The sequence below is a fragment of the Bison bison genome, unplaced genomic scaffold (genome assembly GCF_000754665.1).
Source record: "Bison bison bison isolate TAMUID 2011002044 unplaced genomic scaffold, Bison_UMD1.0 scf7180017864254, whole genome shotgun sequence".
Lineage (NCBI taxonomy): Eukaryota > Metazoa > Chordata > Mammalia > Artiodactyla > Bovidae > Bison > Bison bison.
Genome location: NW_011494826.1, coordinates 3,422,151 through 3,436,410, shown reverse-complemented (window position 1 = coordinate 3,436,410; position 14,260 = coordinate 3,422,151). Strand labels below are relative to the sequence as shown.

The 14,260-nt window shown below is 40.3% G+C and overlaps 1 protein-coding gene across 1 annotated transcript in view; it reads left to right on the top strand.

Annotated features, from left to right (window-relative positions):
- Positions 1 to 12,359, top strand: part of DAAM1 (dishevelled associated activator of morphogenesis 1) — a 184,419-nt gene extending 172,060 nt beyond the window's left edge. The window contains exons 22-26 of the mRNA XM_010847767.1: positions 629 to 736; positions 2,597 to 2,657; positions 5,484 to 5,615; positions 8,114 to 8,284; positions 9,650 to 12,359. Coding sequence (XP_010846069.1) covers positions 629 to 736; positions 2,597 to 2,657; positions 5,484 to 5,615; positions 8,114 to 8,284; positions 9,650 to 9,859 — 682 coding nt within the window. The 3' untranslated portion in view covers positions 9,860 to 12,359. The remainder of the gene's footprint in view (positions 1 to 628; positions 737 to 2,596; positions 2,658 to 5,483; positions 5,616 to 8,113; positions 8,285 to 9,649) is intronic.
- The last annotated feature ends 1,901 nt before the right edge of the window (positions 12,360 to 14,260 follow it).

Genomic DNA, 14,260 nt, shown 5'->3' with positions numbered 1-14,260 from the left:
GAAATGGGGGGGACTTCCTAACTTTCCAGCCACCCTTTGCTGCAGCAGCAAAACAGATGAGGTCAGAGGGGGAAAGAGAAAAACAAACGAGTCAAAAGGGGAAAATGTTATCCCCCAGACCAAAGAAACCTTAAATGAGAATTCTCAGTGATTCCCATCTGTGGGTCGCTGGTCTGTACTCTCAGACTTGAAAATTAACTGTCCTCTTTGGTGCATTAGACAGACATCCCTCACTCCCCACCCGACCCTGCTTTGTTCTGAACTGCCAGGGCAGGTCTCATCTTTGGGTGGATGCACTGTGAAGGGATGTCCCCACTGGCAATGGTTCAGATTCATTTTCATCACTCATCGCATCACCCAGATTTGGAAGCGTCCTCATTATGGGCCAAAAATGTAATTCTCATCCCCTGCCCTTCTGTTTCAGAAGATGTGTGCCTCTTTTGACATCTATTTATGTAAATCCCATAAATACTCTCCTCTTATCCCTTTCTCTTGAATTCCTGCTTTACAGGAACCTCCAAATTTTGAAAGTAATGCAGGATTCAGCTTTCTTTTGGAATCAGACACTTGAATATGCAAATCATATGCCGATATCAACCATGTTTAATACTCTCTCCTCTAACTGTAGGAACATTACACTTTTGCACTATCTCATCACTATTGTGGAAAATAAATACCCCAAGGTTCTCAATCTAAATGAGGAGCTGCGGGACATTCCTCAAGCAGCAAAAGTAAAGTAAGTACTAACACTGAATCGTTTCAGCTTTTCAAATCCCTTGCTTTAGCCATTGAGATAGTGTTACCTTAAGAGGGTCCTTCTGTCTTGCTTTCCCCTGAATAGTATACTTCAGCTTTCCCCTGAAGTAGTTTGAATCATTTCCAAGTCACCCAGATGTATTACATAATTTTGAATATATGATTAACTCTTGAAGAAGGGAGTTATGGGTGCCAACACACTCCCTAACGCCCACGCACAGTTTGAAAATCCAACATATAACTTTATAATTGACCCTTCCTATACGAGTTCCTCCATGTCCATGGTTCCGCATCTGAGGAATCAGTCAGCCACAAATCACTTAGTCCATAATTACTGGGAAAAAAATGATGTGTAAGTGACCCTCACAGTTCACACCTGTGTTGTTCAAGGTATTGTTGAACCATACTGTGAGCGTATGTTGTGTATACTTGTTCTAGCTGTTTTGGAATACTCCTGGATACAGTTTTTAACTTCTGCAAAACCTAATTTTCTGAGTTACGAAGATACAGGGAAGAAATGTGGTTTCACTAGTTGGAAGGGGTGGTTCTCTTAAAATACAGGTGGGAGCACCCTTAGTTAAATGAGAATATGAGGATTTGTCGTTAAGCAAACAAGTGCTGCAGGTCAGGGCGTTGCTGGTATCAATGTTCCCAGGTGCATACACTCCCAGAAACCAAGCAGCCTTTTAATGGAAAGCAGTCTTTATGCAAATGAAGGAATACAAATAAAGTGGAAAGACACCAGGTTTTCCCCATAAACTTCACACCACTTTTCAGAGACCTCGTGAGGGGCATGCACTTTTCCTTGCTGCTCTTCTATTGCACCCAGCTCCTCTCCCCCCTTAAAAAAAAATACTTTAAACTGCATCTTTTTGCAGTCATTTTGAAAAATCTGATGAGCAGCCTAATTTTTTTCCTCTGTAGAGTTTGGGAGAAATGTACCATGATGTAAGGCATGCAATTAAAATGTGAAGGTAAATGAAGTATTGGCGAATTTGTTTACATGTGAATTCTCTGTGAGAATGGTTATAATCTCTAATGTTTAAAGCCATCAAATAAAAAGCATTATGAGAAAAGTCTAGGAAACTTCGTTTTAAAAAAAAACAACAAAAATGAAAACTAAGAAAAATCATTTTTGATTGAAATGTAGGCTATCACCTTGTAGTATTCATACTATCAGTGAAAGCGAAAGTCACTCAGTGATGTCTGACTCTTTGCGATCCCAAGGACTATACAGTCCATGGAATTCTCCAGGCCAGAATACTGGAGTGGGTAGCCTTTCCCTTCTCCAGGGGATCTTCCCAACCCAGGAATCTAACTGGGGTCTCCTGCATTGCAGGCAGATTCTTTACCAGCTGAGCCACATGGGAAGCCCTCAGACTATCAGAGTTTTCTTGAAAAGCAATACAGTAATGATGAGCACAGCACACACATGCCTGTGCCTCAGCTCTTTCTTCCCCTTGTCCAAAGGAAGTCACACGTGGCAAGAAATTTATTTCTACATACCATAATTTGCTTAAGTGAGATTTTTGTGAGATTAATACGTCATATTTCTATTCTGTTCTTTTTATCCAATATACCTATATATATCTCTCCCTCTCATACCTGCTGGCTATGGAAAACAAGAAACATAATGCATATAAGTTTAAAATGTTGCTGTCTTTCTGTGAGATCTGAATGCTGAAGAGAATTTTAAGCATTTAAAATGAATTTTAATTTAAAAATTTTAAACACTTAAAATAGTGTGGATGACCAAGAATGAAATATTTAAACTCATTGTACATTTAATTCACAAGTATAAGTCTCATGTTAGTTACTAAAATGCTGCCATTTACAACAGCATGACTGAGCTGGACAAAGAAATAAGCACGTTGAGAAGTGGCCTGAAAGCAGTAGAGATGGTGAGTCTCTGTTTCTTGTTCTAATTCCCAGTCTTGTCATTACTGGTGTCCAGCGGAGGAGTTGCCAGTTGCCTTGGCATGCTGGTATGCTCGGGAGAAACATTTACTATTAAAAATAAAATGCAAAAACAGAGAAGCAAAGGCAGACTGTTTAGCCTGGCGACACAGCAGCGGGCATCACGGGAGCTGGGACACTGGACCCAGAGTTCTACCACTTTGCTACCTGTGACGTAGGACTTGTGACAGTGGATTGGGCTAGAGACTCTTCAAGGTCTGCTCAGTGCTCCTGTTCTCTTGATAAATGTTCACCGTCAGTAGAGCAGTGGAACTTCTCTGTCGTCTTTGCATTGACCCTTTGGGGAGAATGCATTGAACACTTTGAGGGTACAGTCCATTCTTAAGGCGAGGAGATCACGATGGCTCAGAATGCTTGCCCTCCACGTGTTACAGTGGCCAGGAGCAGTCAGTCCAGTTTACCTCCTGTAAAGTGATGACAAAGGTGCCTTTCAAAGGAAGGTGGTGATTTAGGTTAGCCTGGGCCTTAGGGAATAGCTGGCGTGTGTGAGAGGAAGTATCTCTTCTAGATGAGATGAACTTCGAGCTGCGGCTTAGAAGGAGGGAGAGTGAGCTTAGGTACAGAGGAGGGAAGCCGCCCAAGTCTACGAGATGACCTAAGCCCGGGCTCCATGGAAGGAAAGCAGATCAGAGTGCTGGAGGAAGAGGAGCCAGTGGCCTTAACCCTGATTTGAGGGCGTGGTGCCCCGTGGGTACCACACGGGGACTGTCACCAAGATGGAGACAGATTAGGGTGGAAGCCTCGCTCCCAAGAGCAGACAGGGCTCTGGCCTGGCCCTTGGTGCAGGAGGCTGGTTTACAGGCAGCTCGGGAAGGTGCCCCACAGATCAACTTACGGGTAACACCAAAAGGACCCTCCTCCTGCTTGTAAAACTGCCATAGAAAGTAGTTGGCATCATTAAGAAGCTCTAATACAAATTAAAGTCACGATGCTAATCTTTTCTGTTTTTAATAAATTAAGGAGCATGTGAGGTTTTCTCTTTTTCCCTTTTTTGGGGGGAGGAAGAAGAAAGACGTGGTGGGTAGGCCACTGTTTAAAAAGTGCAGGAGATGAACTGAGTGCACTGTTTTCCCAGCCCTGTGGCTGGGAGACTATAAAGGAGCGTGGCACATGGTCCTCGGCTTTCACAGGCCAAACAGGGTAAGGGCGGTTTGGGACAAAGCTTGTTTATAGCCTTCATTCTGCTGTATTTCCTCCCAGTGGAAAGCTTTCTTGAGACTAGCATGGCAGCTATGACAGCCCTGAAGTCTGATAATGGATGCTCTGAGGCCTGCATCTGAGCTAGTTCAGAACAAGGCATAAGACAGGGGTCCCAAGGAAGTTGTGTGTTTGAGGGATTTATTAAAGGTCATTTTGCTGAAATCTCTCTAGCCCCTGGGTCATGTACACTGTAACACACTCTTCATAGGAAACGGCCTACAGCAGCATCTCTCTACCCCCGGCAGCTTAAATGTTAAGAGGGAGGAAATATTGGGGGGGCAGACTTTAACCTGTACAAATATTCATGTGTCCCAACTGTGCTTTGCACAAGTCAGTCATACTGTTGGAAAGATATCAAAGGTGGAATTCTCATGAAATTATACATTCATGAAACACGTTAAAATTGTTTTCACATCTCTGCACCTCACATATATAACTCCCTTACCAACCCAAGGACTAGAATTGTGGCAATTTCTTTTAATCAGAGCAAGTTCCATAAAAGTTTCCACTTTTATTTCACTTGATTCCCCTGGTAATATGTATATTGCCCTCCTTTTATGAGTGAAGAAACTAAGGCCCAGGCTACTTGCCATGGATAAAAACCAAGTCAGTGGTTGAGCTGAATCAACCCCTAGCTTGTGACCTCTACTCTCCTACTTGTTAGACTCTCTGCCATAGCAGGTATGGAAGAAAATAGAGATCCAGAATAACTCAATAGATACACAGAGAAGTTGTTACTGAGACCCTGGAGTTAGAGGTTGAGTTCAAATTTTGGCTGTATCACTTATCAGCTACTTGACTTTGAGCAAAGAATGCCTCTGAACCTCAATTTATGTGTCAATACAATTGGCATAATAATTGAACACTCATAGAGGTTTTGTGGAATGAAATAGGAGAATGCATCTGGAAATGGTTTAAGTTATTATTAAATGAAATTTGAATAAGCTGTGTTCATCACCATGGTAATGGAGAGGATGGCTAATTAACACGACACTAACACCTCTACCTGACTGTTCACAAAACCCGAATGGTATGGATGAGAAGAAAAATGGCATTACAGTGCCAAACGCTACAGCTGAAATTCTACTGACCTAGATATCACAGCTTATGAAATAAGTAGACTCAGCAGATACAGAAAAAAGGGGAAAAAATCAAGACACCAGAGTTCTGAGCACAGAATATCTACAAATTCTCTTGCTTTCAGTCACAAACCCTTTTAATCCAACTTGCTCTCCATTATTTAACTTCTATGAATTTTATCCAAATGTTAATCTGCTTACATTCTAAAGCCAGTATACAAAAACCACACCAATAAAGTACTCGGATGACCGGTTAAATTGCATTTTGCAAATGTGTTTACACACATGGGCATGACTCTGGCAGGGTGGGCAGAAGCAGAGCAGGACATGAACTATCATTAAGACGTTTCTGCAGTAGTTTTGATGTGTTTGCCGTTCTGACGTTTATTAAATTTGAGGCATAAAGGAAATGAAACAAGGTGCGTCTGCATCTGAAGCCTGCGTTGACATTATCCATTCCCTGTGTTTAAGGAGCTGGAATATCAGAAGTCTCAGCCCTCACAGCCCGGAGATAAGTTTGTGTCTGTTGTCAGCCAGTTCATCACTGTAGCCAGCTTCAGCTTCTCTGACGTTGAAGATCTTCTAGCAGAAGCCAAAGACTTGGTAAGTTTTCCCTTGCGCACTGAGTATTGCTCGACAGGGCTGGTACTCTCAGGTATTACAATTACTCTTTCATTTCTAGGACTGTGATCAGTTGAAACACACACTTTCTAACTGGCCTGCATCTCTTTAGATTAGTCAGACCTTGGAGTATCTGAACGGTGTTAAACCAGTGAATACTGTGACAGCTTTTTCTTGGTTATTATTGGGCTGAAGCCTTGTGCTTCAGAAACGTGTAAGATGCTCTCCTTACAAGAGCAGATAAGAGACAGGAGAACAGGGTGTTCCCTCTTTAAATCTCTAGAAGAACTTACTAAATGATAGGCACTTTAATTCACAGCCTCGTCACAAAAGGTATAAATAGGACTTTTAAAATGAATTTTGCTATTTACAAAATCTTGTCTTCCTATAAAGGAAAAGTTTTCATTGACAAATACCCAACACCTTAAAATCCCTCTACCCCATCTCACAGTCTCTCTCTAGTTATTTCCTTTTCCAGAATTCACACACATTCATATTCCCGTGCACGTTCTCTCATCCTCTTCTTGTTAATAAATGACAGCAAGCAGCTACCCACCCACCCTATTGAGTTCGTCCACAGTGCCCATTTTTCAGCTGTGACAACACTCTTTGCTTGAAACGTGACTCTTCCCCTTGAAACTTGAGTAATGAACCTCATTTTTCAGTTGTAGATATGGATGATTTTGTATGGAAGTGCACACGCACACTGGTTGGAGTTCAGAAGCAGATTGTGTTAAGATACACTGGCTCCTTTCAGCATGAAACCCCACCTCCAACGTTATTAAATAATAAACATAAGACCAGATATATGTTTGAATGACTGCTGTTACCTGATACCCCTGACTGAAACCAGTGACCTGGTGTTAGCAGCCTCCACTGTGATGGCCCCCACCCCAAACCAGACAGTACAGTACCTATTTCAAGGGCTCAGACATTTTCCTAAGAATCCAGTGAATAGTTAATTTTTTATTTATACACACCCTACTTTTTTAAAAATTTTAGTGTGGGAACTTTAGTCTGGGACGAGTTTTCTTCAGATTTCCAAGACCAAAATATACATGACTTCATCATCACTAGAATTCCTAGATAAAAAGATCATTCAGGATGGCTTGAAGTGCAGGAACTTGAATGCTTTTGAAACGCAATTGTAGGCTATCTATTGCTGTTTTGTTCATACCAGAACTTTTAGAAATTAGCTTGTAAAAATCATGGAGCAAGCTAAAGCACTGTGTGTGGTGTGTGAAGAATGTTGTATTTTTCCCTAAAGAGCTTAGTTTCTAATATAATAGCTCCAAATAAGTAAAAGATCGAGGATGCCTCGGTGAAAAGCGAATATTATTATAAATTTAAAGATATGAAATATATGTATAATTGAAAATTGTTTTACTTAAGAAGATGTTGAAAAATTTCCTTTATGTAGGTAGTATTGCCAAAGCATCACAGAAACTTAATATATTAAAGGCAAGCAATGCAAGAAAAATAAAAGCAATTAGACCGTGAAGTATTTATGCAGTCCTCCCCAACCTAAGAGTTTCTAACTATGAAGAAAATGAAAGAGCTGGCCATTTTTTAGTAGTTGATAAGGCATAAGGAGTGAGAATTCATTTGACCTTGAAGCTAGAAACACCATCCTTTGCAGCTTAGGCTTAATAGCATGAGATCCTCACAGAAGGAGGTATAGTTCTTAAAAACAAGTTGACTGGCACCGAACAGAATTTGGATGGCCAAAATAACGCTAAGACACTTGAAAGCATACTATCTTGAATTATGAAGATAACCGCCAAAAGAGCTAAAAATGGAAATGTTTAAGACTGGCTGTGCTGTTTCGTTACTGTATATATTTTTTAATTTAATTTTTAAAAATTATCCCTTAATATTTTGCATTTTAGCTGTTTCTAAAAGATTTGCCTTGAAGAGGGCACTAAAACAAAGGTTTTGGAATAAAATTGTATTCTCAGTCTTGAATTTTGGGTTGCCTCAATGATTCCGTAATCGGTGATTGTTTTCTAATTGAGGCCCAGGAAATAGAGTAATACCAGCATTATTTATGATTAGGAAAAGCAGCTGATTTTGATATTAACCATATGGCATCAATAAATATTAAACTACTTCAAAGAAAAGCTAAAGGGGTAAGTTTCCTTACCCCTGCTGAGTTTGCTATTAGTTTTATATCCTGAGCACTCTGTCCTCTGGTATTCTGCTTTCTTGTTTTTTACTACTGTTTAGTTAACAAGAAGTCATAGGATGTAATCATAGATGTTAAGCTGAAATGAGGTGGACAAGAATAAATGGTTTCCCAAGATGCTGGAGTATTAAATTTTTTCCTTTAGAAATGATTAGATATGTTTAGCAGCCAAAGGTAAATCCAGTGAGTTATATTTGACTCAATTGGAGCTTCAGCCCCTTAAGAGAGATTGATATTTATGTGATCATGGCGTTCTCTTGAAACACTGAACTTCTTAAAACCTTCTTTTTCCCAGTTTACTAAAGCAGTGAAACACTTTGGGGAAGAAGCTGGAAAAATACAACCAGATGAGTTCTTTGGCATTTTTGATCAGTTTCTTCAGGCTGTGTCAGAAGCCAAACAAGAGAATGAAAACATGAGAAAGAAGAAGGAGGAGGAGGAGCGCCGAGCTCGCATGGAGGCTCAGGTAAGAGGGCAGGTGACGGGCCAGCCCCACTTCCCGGAAGTTCTCCACTGCATCCGCTTGGTTTTTAGGAAGCACTCCAATGTGCTGGCAAGGAGGAGGGCATCAAAGCCCCCTCTAGAACGCTACTGGGAGTTTAGTCAGTAGAAAGTTTCTCTTCAGCAATGTGGCAGTCTATATGCAAAGCCTAAAAAAATATATTCACATCCTTTGACCTGGAGTTCCACCTCTTAGAAGTCTTTCTAAAGAAACAATTCTACATTTCCACAAAGAGAACAGCACTCTTTATAATAAAGCCCTAACCTGGGACAGCCTAAACGTTTACCAACTGGGCACTGGTTCTCAATGATGTTCCGTTCAGTATGGTTCACTCACTCAGTCGTGTCTGACTCTTTGTGACCCCATGGACTGCAGCACACCAGGCCTCCCTGTCCATCACCAACTTACAGAGTTTACTCAAACTCATGTCCATTGAGTCAGTGATGCTATCCAACCATCTCATCCTCTGTTGTCCCCTTCTCCTCCCACCTTCCAGTGAATATTCAGGACTGATTTCCTTTAAGATGGACTGGTTGGATCTCCTTACAGTCCAGTCTCCTTACCGTCAAGAGTCTGATCCAACACCACAGTTCAAAAGCACCAATTCTTCAGCACTCAGCTTTCTTTATAGTCCAACTCTCACATCCATACATGACTACTGGAAAAACCAAAGCTTTGACTAAACAGACCTTTGTTGGCAAAGTAATCTAAATAATGTAATAGCTACATAATGGACTATTTATGCAGTCCTCAAAAGTCATGTCTTTCTCATGTGAGAAAGCTTACAGAATGGTTTCCACATGAAATGATAGTGGTGAGATATACCCCCAGAAGGTTCATAATGGTTATTTCTTGGTAGAATTAAGGATTACTTTTCCCTTTTTATCTGAATATATACATTTTATATAATGTATGCATATTATTTGGATCTTAATAATTGTAACTCTTGCATAGTGGGTTCTAGGCATCCATGGTAGAGAGAGGCTAAATAAGCCTTTGATGTCAAGAATGTGGCCTGATGAGCATTTGCTTTCATCTGTCTATACCATCAAAGAAACCAGTATTTTTAATTAGAATATCATGAGGTTTACCCAGATTCTAAACAGTGAGAGTCTAATTACAAAATGGTGGTCATTTTTTTCATTGCTCCTTGTTTCTACAACGAGCCCCCTCACATCCCAGTCACCCGCTTGTGACAGCCAAGGGATCGGCAGCTATTGACAGACATGGCATCACTGCACCACTGCCATCCACAGTGTTCGTCTCCACCGAATACAAAATGCAGTATTGTCCTGACACTTCTCTAAGCGGTTGCTTTCCATTTTGCAGCTCAAAGAACAACGTGAAAGGGAACGGAAAATGAGGAAAGCAAAAGAGAACAGTGAAGAAGGCGGAGAGTTTGATGACCTGGTTTCCGCTTTACGCTCAGGAGAAGTGTTTGACAAAGACCTTTCCAAACTGAAACGGAATCGCAAGCGCATCACCAACCAGATGACGGACAGCAGCCGGGAGAGACCGGTCACAAAACTTAACTTCTAATTTCCCTTGAATTCTTTTTTAGAAAGCTCATTAGCAGCCCTTTGAAGTGACTAGAACTTTTCATTACACTGCCTTGCAATCCAAACAGTGGCAATTTCTCCTTTCATCTGTGAGTGAATGTGTGAACGTGTGTGTATGTATGTGTGTGTATATATTAAGAAATGTATATAGAAGTCTGAGTGTTGTCTGGAGACCTATGTTTGGTTAAAAAAGAAAAAACAATCTATGTCTATGTATGTGCTCAGAACCCCTTTGTGTATGCATTCATATTGAGTGTGGCTCATCTTCTTTCCCCGAACACCATGACTGTTCAGAAGCACAATACTGTCTCCTGAAAGAGATATGGAGACATTCCCTAGAGTAAAAAGAAAAACAAAAAATAAATAAATATAGCTTGAGAAATATTTTATGGTTTCCAAGCTTGATATACTTTGAAATTATTTTCATTGGTGAAACTGGTGTTGGAAAAATATAGATTTCAAATGGTTTTTGATAGTTGACAAGTACGATGCTGGTGCATTGCATCAGTAATTGACAGGACCAGCTTAGAATTTCTGACGTTGGTGTGGGGATGCAGTCTGTAAATGTTTATGGAGAACATCTTGCACACAATCTGAATTTTGTAGAATGTCAATCAGAGTTCTTTTCTATGTTTAAAACCTGGACATCAGTTTCCCTCCCTAATTTCATCGAGTTACCTGCCAAGCACTCATGATGATTTCTTTACATTGCTTTTGGAAAGAACACTATTTATCTAAATGCAATCCATGCTCTTGTTAAAGAACAAAATTACCATAATGTGCTTGTTTTCCTAACAGTATAGAACTATAAACTTTCAAATTTCCCACCCAAGACCTAAAAGAAAGAATTCTCTGAAAGGATAAAAACAATTTTTTAAAAAATTTATGGGGTGCCTTTTTTTTTTTTTTGGTATTTTCTGTTCTGTAGGACAAGCTGCATCTTCTGTAAATATGTTTCTGAACTGAAGAACACTTAGTGAATGCACAAAATGTCACCACCACCACCAGAGATGCCAAGATCTGTTTATCTCTAAGTATGTTTGAAGTGGTTTGCTGTTTATATGTTGTCATTTTAAATTGTGTGTCAGTAACACTACCTGTAAAATTTCAGTCCAAAAGATAAAGCTCTCAGGGAGAAATGAATAAAAACAATGAACATTAGAAAATAAAATATAGATGCTTACCATTAACCTACCAACTCTTAATATCCTTAAATTATATGATATATACAGAGGACTGTTACTTTTTTTTTTTTTGCTTTGCTTTATTTATTTGTAGTAGGGGAGGGGGGCTAAAGTTCTCTATTTTCTTTCCATCAATCCTGTTGTGGTTGGGTTTCCTGTGGAGAGTAGTTTGTCCTATTGCACTAGAACATTATTTACGCACTAAATTGAGTTTCAGTCAATTAACGAATATTTATTGAAACACCTACTATGTGCCAGGCATTGTAGGGCTACAGTGGTAAGCAAGACAGAGCCCCTGCCCCCAGGGAGCTTAAGCTATAACGGGGACAGTTAAGGGGCAAACAGAATACCAGTGTGTGTGCTGTATAGGAATCGTGCTATTTAAAATAATTTGTATAAACTATAATGCTTAGTGCAGAGGGCAAGGTCTCTGCACTTCGTCAAAGCTGTGAAATCGTGCTCCAAGAGTTGGCAAGAGCCGTGGTTTTACGTTCTTCCCCCTCATTGCAAACTTAGCGACTTTCTACATATTACACAGAAGTAAATGACTAGCAAATAAAACAGTCACAAATAAATAGCAGACGTCGCGCTCCCCCGGCTCCTAGGTATCAAAGTCTGCATGTATACTGTGTCAAAGATGCAGACTGAGACTTCGCTCAAAAAAGCTTGGAGGCGAGGAGAAGTGGGGTACGCTAGTGGGGTTTGTCTATTCCTTAACTAAAGTGCCTCTATGTATATTCTTTTCTATTTAGAGCAGGAGAAATTTGATCTGGCTTGAGTTTGGGACTGCCTTTTGAAAATGGCTTTGTTTTACAGTTTAAGGAATGGGCAAGTGGAGGGAGTCACATAAAGGAGCAAGTTTGTGCAGCATGTTCCTCTCGCCCTTGGTAATCATCCTCGTTTTGATACGGCCATCCTGGCCGGCCTCCTTTGCCATTTCCGTTTTTCGTTTCTTTCCCCGAAAGCTGTGTGCAGGTCATTCCATGTGCCATTGTTGGAAAAAAAGAAAAAAAACACCTACTTTTTAGATTGGTGCTGGTGTAAGTAGCCACTTTTTCTCTCTTGGGTGTGTATTTCAAAAGTTTTTGTTTGTTTTTTTAAATTAATGCCAAAAAGACAAAGCATTATAATTTGTAAACTTAATTATATGTCTTGTATCTTATTAGTTTAGTAGTTGGAACCACTTAGTCTTTAGGTGCAAGACTGTTGTTAGTACCAAGAAAAAAATGTTGTATGTGTTATGAGACTGTACATTTTTTTTAAATAGCAATATGCAATAAAGAAATGAATTCATTACGTGTATGTATATGCTTTGAGTTTTTAAAACAAACTTCTTTGCAATTTGCACCATTAAATTTAAATATTGCAAGTTGGTTAATTAGGAATAATACAAACTTGTTCATACTCGGCCTTGAAAAGTATAGTTTTCTGCTGTGGCAGCATTCAACACATCCACAGACCACCAGATACTACCTCTTTCTGAAATTAACCTTTTTGTGTAACTCTGTATGAGTTAAATAGTTTCATAGTGAAAGTGAAGTCGCTCAGTCGTGTCCGACTCTGCAACCCCATGGACTGTAGCCCACCATGCTCCTCTGTCCGTGGGATTTTCCAGGCAAGAGTACTGGAGTGGGTTGCCATTTCCTTCTCCAGAGAATCTTCCCCTCCCAGGGATCGAACCCGGGTCTCCTGCATTGCAGGCAGATGCTTTACTGTCTGAACTACTGGTAAAATTATTCAACTGGAGGTATACAAAAGAATCTCTAATCTCTAGAATCAATCTTTTTCATTTTGAAGCATTTCCTTTAAAAAAAATTAATTTATCATATTGGTCAATATGGGAAGAGTCACCTGTACAAAAGAAGGAATGTGCATTGTATCCTCTGAAAACTGGCACTCTCTCTTGGCCCCATGTCACTTTGGCTTCCTGGCTGTCCTCTACCCAATGTAAAATCAAGCTGAAAACAAAGGATCCTAGTAGTGGTTGCTTGAGAATCCAAGCACTTCTGATCTTGGGAATGGACTCATGATATTCTTATAATTACTTTTTATTTAGCTCCTGGATACTGCATAATATCCAAACGTTTTTTGTTCTTTTGCACTGGCATTCAGATGGGAGAGATCCTTCTCCATGGTAGGGAAATGTTATATTCCTCCCTACAGTGGAATATACCATTTCCTCTTTACACATTTGAGTGTGGCGCTACATACGGAACCACCTAGCCCCTCAGCTGCCCTGGAGTATTGATAGAAACAGGGGAAAGCCTGAAACTTTGAGATCATTATGCCTACTTGTATGTCTTCAGTTTTCCTCAGAAAATCATCCCTAGGGAAAATGTGCTTCTGTCAGCGGATGAAGCTATTCAAACCTTCCAGGATTCTGCCCTTTTTCTATAACTTAACATGGATAATCTTTAATAAACTAGTTTGAAAGTGAAGTCGCTCAGTCGTATCCGACTCTTTGCAACCCCCATGGACTGTAGCCTACCAGGCTCCTCCGTCCGTGGGATTCTCCAGGCAAGAGTACTGGAGTGGGGTGCCGTTTCCTTCTCCAGGAGATCTTCCCAACCCAAGGATCGAACCCGGGTCTCCTGCGTTGCAGGCAGATGCTTTACCATCTGAGCCACCAGGGAAGACTAGTTTGGACACAATTATTAATAGATTAAGTCTGAAAGGGAATTTTCTGTGCTTTTAAAAAAAAATAGCAACCACCACCTGTTTCCTATTATATGGAAAACCTAAGTTAAGTCCTCCCAAGGTTTAACAGCTACTTGATACCATTTGGTTCCATAAGCACGAACTTCAGGAACCATGGGACTATGTATGGAGAGACTGAAAGGGTTCTTGCATCAGGGTCATTCATGAACCACTATACTGAGTTCAGTGCTCATTTTCTCCATTAGGACTATATATATAGGTTTATGTCTCTATATCCCTGTGCCCTCTGTTACTGGGAACTCTACTGAAGTCTAAAGCCTTTTGAGTTCATAATAAAGAAATGGCTTAACACCTATAAATTCTTTATCTTGGAGAAAGCTTGGAATCCCGGAAGGAAGGAAATGTAAAAGGAGTTTCATGTTTTCCATCAGTTCAGTTCAGTTCAGTTGCTCAGTCGTGCCCGACTCTGTGACCCCATGAATTGCAGCACGCCAGGCCTCCCTGTCCATCACCAACTCCCGGAGTTCACTCAAACTCAT